This window comes from Symphalangus syndactylus, chromosome 17, assembly GCF_028878055.3.
Source record: "Symphalangus syndactylus isolate Jambi chromosome 17, NHGRI_mSymSyn1-v2.1_pri, whole genome shotgun sequence".
In the NCBI taxonomy this organism is placed as follows: Eukaryota; Metazoa; Chordata; class Mammalia; order Primates; family Hylobatidae; genus Symphalangus; species Symphalangus syndactylus.
This window is the reverse complement of record NC_072439.2, coordinates 32,277,577-32,284,034: the sequence shown is the minus strand read 5'-3', so window position 1 is coordinate 32,284,034 and position 6,458 is coordinate 32,277,577. Positions and strand designations below refer to the sequence as shown.

At 46.6% G+C, this 6,458-nt stretch overlaps 1 protein-coding gene across 5 annotated transcripts in view; it reads left to right on the top strand.

The window, feature by feature from the left end:
* MARS1 (methionyl-tRNA synthetase 1) overlaps positions 1-6,458 on the top strand; it is a 35,829-nt gene that overhangs the window by 12,074 nt on the left and 17,297 nt on the right. For 4 of the 5 annotated variants that reach the window (XM_063620104.1, XM_055249014.2, XM_055249013.2 and 1 more), the window contains 6 exons: positions 169-259; positions 417-495; positions 574-708; positions 1,046-1,121; positions 1,357-1,529; positions 1,688-1,794. In XM_063620104.1, the coding sequence (XP_063476174.1) occupies positions 169-259; positions 417-495; positions 574-708; positions 1,046-1,121; positions 1,357-1,529; positions 1,688-1,794 (661 nt within the window). The remainder of the gene's footprint in view (positions 1-168; positions 260-416; positions 496-573; positions 709-1,045; positions 1,122-1,356; positions 1,530-1,687; positions 1,795-6,458) is intronic. The other variant, XM_063620105.1, reaches the window with a different exon arrangement.

The following is a 6,458-nucleotide window of genomic DNA, read 5'->3' as shown; positions in this document are numbered from 1 at the left end:
CTGGATCCACCCCCTTTCAGTGGTCCTATCCTGGAACTTCTGGGTTGAGACTGCCCATCTTTCTTTTTTTACTCACTGAACAATGCAAGGTTATCCTAAGTTGACAAAGTATTTCTTTTCTTTTCCTTTGTTTTTTTTTTTTTAACCCATTTTCCATTCTTGCATCAGATTGTGTGGTCCCATTCCTGACCCGGCCTAAGATCCCTGTCTTGCAGCTGGATAGTGGCAACTACCTCTTCTCCACTAGTGCAATCTGCCGGTCAGTATTGGTCCTTGGTGTAGGGAGGTGACTGAATCAAATCAGGCCTCACTGTCATTTGTGTGGCTTTATTTGCAGCCATTGTTTCCCTGTGTGATGAAAAATGGGCTAAATGGGCCCCTCTAAATCCATCATCTGTTGCTCTCTCTCTGGGCAGATATTTCTTTTTGTTATCTGGCTGGGAGCAAGATGACCTCACTAACCAGTGGCTGGAATGGGAAGCGACAGAGCTGCAGGTAGGACTAAGGTATGGGGGATGTCAGGCAGGCCCTTGCTCTGCGTGGCCATCCTGACTCATATCCCCTGCATTTTAGCCAGCTTTGTCGGCTGCTCTGTACTATTTAGTGGTCCAAGGCAAGAAGGGGGAAGATGTTCTTGGTTCAGTGCGGAGAGCCCTGACTCACATTGACCACAGCTTGAGTCGTCAGAACTGTCCTTTCCTGGCTGGGGTGAGTTGGGTCTTGAGATGAGGACTGGGGAAGGCTTATGGTGTAAGGATTAAGAGGGAAGACTGTATTCAGAGTGTTCGAACCCAACACTGCCACTTACTAGTAGTGTAATCTTGGCAAATCACTTAATCTCTCTAATCCTCAATTTTTTTCAGTTGTGAAATGGGGTAATATTAGTACCTATCTCAGTGAGTTATTGTGAGGATTAAGTGAGATCATATAAAGTGCTTAATACAGTGCTTGACACATAAATTGCTCAGTAAATGTTAGATATTACCATTGGGAAGAAACTGAGTGTCTCATTTGTGTACATTTTCCTTTTCTATCCCCAACAAAGGAGACAGAATCTCTAGCCGACATTGTTTTGTGGGGAGCCCTATACCCATTACTGCAAGATCCCGCCTACCTCCCTGGTGAGAACTGTGCATATCTCTCCAACCCTAGGAGCTTGGTGTAGGGGTTACAGAATGGGCAGTAGAATACTGAGAACTCCCTTCAAGGTGCAGCTTGACTGGGCAACTATAGCAGAAGATGGCTGAGGGAACTGGGGAAAGCAACTGGAGAAACCTCACAAAGAAGGGGAAAGATGCCTGCTCCTGCCTACCAGGTCCATATGTTTGCTGATTTTCTTTTCTTCCATACCCACAGAGGAGCTGAGTGCCCTGCACAGCTGGTTCCAGACACTGAGTACCCAGGAGCCATGTCAGCAAGCTGCAGAGACTGTACTGAAACAGCAAGGTGTCCTGGCTCTCCGGCCTTACTTCCAAAAGCAGCCCCAGCCCAGCCCCGCTGAGGGAAGGGCTGTCACCAATGAGCCTGAGGTTTGGAACAGGGCAGAGCCTTGGGGCCTGAGGTGGGAGGTGGCTAGGAGATGGACTTTGAACATGGCCACTAACTTTTTCAGGTAGTGGCAAGGAGAAAGTTTCTTTACCCTGTGGGCCCTCCACACCTGGTAAGGGATTCTCTCCACTCTTTATAGGAGGAGGAGCTGGCTACCCTATCTGAGGAGGAGATTGCTACGGCTGTTACTGCTTGGGAGAAGGGCCTAGAAAGTTTGCCCCCGCTGCGGCCCCAGCAGAATCCAGTGTGAGTAGACATGGCACATGTGAGTGGGGCTTGATTTTGTAGTGGAAATTGTTGATAGAGCCAGAACCTGCCTGCTAGGTCCCATTTGCTGATCTCTCTTTAATTTTTCATCCTCTCCTTTTAATTCTTACGCCTCTTTTTTTTTTTTTTTACATTTTCTCTTAGCCTATCATTTTGGACACTCCATCTGTCCCATCTGCACCCATGTTTTTCTTGTCTATCCTTTTTTTTTTTTTTTTTTTTTTTTTTTTTTGAGGCGGAGTTTCGCTCTTGTTGCCCAGGCTGGAGTGCAGTGGCTCGATCTCAGCTCACTGCAACCTCCGCCTCCCGGGTTCAAGCGAGTCTCCTGCCTTAGCTTCCCAAGTAGCTGGGATTATAGGTGTGCACCACCATGCCTGGCTAATTTTTTGAAGAGACAAGGTTTCACCATGTTGCCCAGACAGACTGGTCTCGAACTCCTGACCTCAGGTGATCCACCAGCCTCGGCCTCCCAAAGTGCTGGGATTACAGACATGAGCCACCGTGCTGGCCCTGCACCCATGTTTTTCAGCTACTTTTTACCCACTGATAGGAGCTAAATCTATTTTTCCAGTCCAGATCTGTATTCTGAACTCCAGACACATTTGCCATACTATCCTAGACCCCTTCACCTCTATAGGCATCTCAAATTCAACATATCCAAAACCAAACCTGTTATCTTTCCTGCCAAATGCCCTTTTATTTATTCACCTGCCTTTGTTGAACAGCTTCCACCTTCCACCTAAAAATCCAAGCCAGAAATCTTGGTGCTACCTAGACTTCTTCCTTTCTCCCTAGCTGTATTATTTATTCCCTTACCAAGTCATTGATTCTAACTCTTCAGTAGTCCTTGAATCCCCCTCTTCTCCTCTCTGTTGTCACTGTCACTACACAGATACTAACAGACCTTCTCATCTCTTATCCTCTTTCCCTGCCACTCTGTACTCCACACTGCCTCCAGAGTGACTGCTTAAAACTGCACAGACTGTTATCACTCCTTTTTAGAATTCTATCGATGGTTCCTTTGTGTAATTCACAAGGTCCCTGACTGCAGGCTCAGTAACATATTTTGTCACTCTCCTCCTACACTAAGATAATATTTATACATATGCAGATTTTTCCATCAAAATGAAATTATTTATAGTTCTGAGTATGTTTGCCATTCAATAAAAATTTGAGTGTTTACTCCTTGCCAGTCCCTGCATGCTAGGAGCTGGGTATACAGAGGGGAACAAGACAGACAGGATCTCCGCTGTCATGGGACTTTCTGTCTGGTAGGATAAACAGGTATTTTAAAAAACTGTCACACAAATGTAGAATTACACATTTTGAAAAGTCCAGGCCGGGCGCGGTGGCTCATGCCTGTAATCCTAGCACTTTGGGAGGCTGAGGTGGGTGGATCATTTGAGTCAGGAATTCAAGACCAGCCTGGCCAACGGTGAAACCCTGCCTCTACTAAAAATACAAAAATTAGCCGGGCGTTGTGGCAGGCACCTGTAGTCCCAGCTACTCGGGAAAGTGAGGCAGGAGAATCGCTTGAACCTGGGAGGCGGAGGTTGCAATGAGCCAAGATCATGCCACTGCACTCCAGCCTGGGCAAGAGAGCAAGACTCTGTCTCAAAAAAAAAAAGTCCATTGAAGGAAAAGAAGAGGTTGCTATGCGAGGAAATATCAGAGGTGACTAATTTAGAGGCCTCTCTAAAAAATTGAGTGAAGACTTAAAACTGCCAGGTGCGGTGGCTCATGCCTATAATCCTAGCACTTTGGGAGGCCAAGGCGGCAGATCACCTGAGATCAGCAGTTCGAGACCAGGCTGGCCAACATAGCAAAACCCCATCTCTATCTAAATACACGAAAATTAGCTGGGCACAGTAGCTCGTGCCTGTAATCCCTGCTACTCAGGAGGCTGAGGCAGGAGAATCGTTTGAACCCAGGAGGCGGAGGTTGCAGTGAGCCTAGATTGCACCAATGCACTCCAGCCTGGGCAACAGAGTGTGACTCCATTACACACACACACACACACACACACACACACACACACACACACACACACAAAGACTTAAACAAATTTGAGGCTTGCAAGATAAGTAGGGGCTAGTTAGGCCAGAGTAACAGTGGAGAGAGGGTGTTTCAGAGAGAGGAAACCTAATATGCAAAGACCTGAGGAGCAAGAGAGTTTGCCTCTTAAGGAATTCCTAAAAGGGCAGTGGCGGCAGGCTGGTCAGTCGGGGACACATGGGTCAAAATGAGTTTTGAGAGGCAGGTGGGGCTGGCATCATACCATTGTCTCTCACCTCTGTGCCTTTATGCATACTGTTCCTTCTCCCTGGAATGCCAGCATCTTACCTGCCTGACGCACAACTCTTCTTGCAGAGGGGAGTTCTTCCTTTTCCTTCTCTATAGAGTGTGAGACAGTCTTAAGTGCTTCAATTTCTGGGAGGTCCCATGTCATGTTATGTTTTATGTCACATTACATGTTTGTTTCTTCACTAATTTGTAAGCCCATTGAAGGTAGAGATGTCTCTTTTATGGGGCTCAGTTGCTAGCACAGGGTCAAATATTCTGTAGATATTGATAACATTTGAATGAATTTATGAAAGTCCATTCTTGTTGTTTTGCTTGTTTTGAGTATATATATATATATATTTTTTTTTTTTTTTTGAGACAGAGTCTCACCTTGTCATCCAGGCTGGAGTGCAATGGCGTGATCTCAGCTCACTGCAACCTCCGCCTCCCAGGTTTAAATGATTCTCCTGTCTCAACCTCCTGAGTAGCTGGAATTATAGGCACACACCACCATGCCCGGCTAATTTTTATATTTTTGGTAGAGACGAGGTTTCACCATGTTGGCCAGGCTGGTCTCAAACTCCTGACTTCAGGGGATCCACCTGCCTCGGCCTCCCAAAGTGCTTGGATTACAGGCGTGAGCCACCACGCCCAGCCTTGTTTTGAGTATATCTTGAGCATATATTGTAGATTCAGTTTAATACTAAGCACTTGCTTTTTTTTTTTTTTTTTTTTTTGAGACGGAGTCTCATGCTGTCGTCCAGGCTGGAGTGCAATGGCATGATCTTGGCTCACTGCTGCAACCTCTGCCTCCCGGGTTCAAGTGATTCTCATGTCTCAGCCTCCTGAGTAGCTGAGATTACAGGTGCCTGCCACCACGCCCGGCTAATTTTTTGTATTTTCAGTAGAGATGGGGTTTCACTATGTTGGCTAGGCTGGTCTTGAACTGACCTCATGATCCACTTGTCTTGGCCTCCCAAAGTGCTGGGATTACAGGCATGAGCTACTGCGCCCAGCAATACTAAGCACTTTCTTTTTTTTTTTTTGAAACTGAGTCTCACTAGGATGGAGTGAGTGGCGCAATCTAGGCTCACCGCAACCTCCGCCTCCTGGGTTCAAGTGATTCTCCTGTCTCAGCCCCCCCGAGTAGCTGGGATTACAAGCACGCGCCACCACGCCCGGCTAATTTTTGTACTTTTTTAGTAGAGATGGGGTTTTACCATGTTGGCCAGGCTGGTCTTGAACTCCGACCTCGTGATCCACCTGCCTGAGCCTCCCAAAGTGCTGGGATTACAGGTGTGAGCCACTGCATCCAGCCAATACTAAGCACTTTCAAGGCTCATATAGAATAGGAAGCACTGCCGTGGCTCATGCCTGAAATCCCAGCACTTTGGGAGGTTGAGGCAGGAGGATCACTTGAGCCCAGGAGTTCGAGACCAGTCCTGGCAACACAGACTGCATCTCTACAAAAAAAATTTAAAAATTATCCAGGCACGGTGATGCCTGCCTGAAGTGTGCTTACTGCTGTGGCACGTATAGAGGCGAATATGCCCTAGGTTCTGCTCCCAAGGGTATTACATTCTATTCTGTAACTGCTGACTGGGATCAGTGTAATGAAGAGGTGCAAAGTGTCAAAGGAGATCAAAGGAAGGCAAGCACTCTAGCCCAACACAGCTTAATCTGCCCATAGGATCTTCAATGCCAGTTGTCTCCTCCTCCACTTATGCATTTAAATGTATTTGCCTGTATACATGCCTGAGAAAGGTTATCTCCTATTTTTTTTTTTTTTTTTTCTGGAGACAGGGTCTCCCTCTGTCACCTAGGCAGGAGGGCAGTGGCACAACATAGCACACTGTAATCTTGAACTCCTGGGCTCAAAATGATCCTTCCATCTCAGCCTCCCAAGTAGCTGGATCTCCACTTATTCTGAGAGATAAGTGACAGGGTAACACAAAGGGAGCACTACTCAATATGGTACAAAGTGGTTAGGGGGTTGGGATACAAAAAAGACTGTGTGGGAAGATGGCCATCAGTGAAGGAAGGTTTTATTGGAGGAGGTGATTTCTAAGCTGGATTTCAGAGAAAGTTATGATATTCAGTTATGGGGAGAAAGGGTGATGGATGCACAAGAGATTAGTGAGATGTGTTTTATGGAAATAAGCTGTAAAATGTTCTAGGAAGTAGTTGGGCCATCTTTTGGGATATATAGCAGCAGCTGGGAAGAAGGGTTGAGGTTAATGTGAGGGAATCGGGGAGCCAGTGGGTGTAGGCTAAGAATGGTTGCCAAGATGATAGGATCCTTAGTGTAGTGTCAGTGCTAAAGAGGGGATGTTGATACAGGACGTGTACAGCTCAGATGT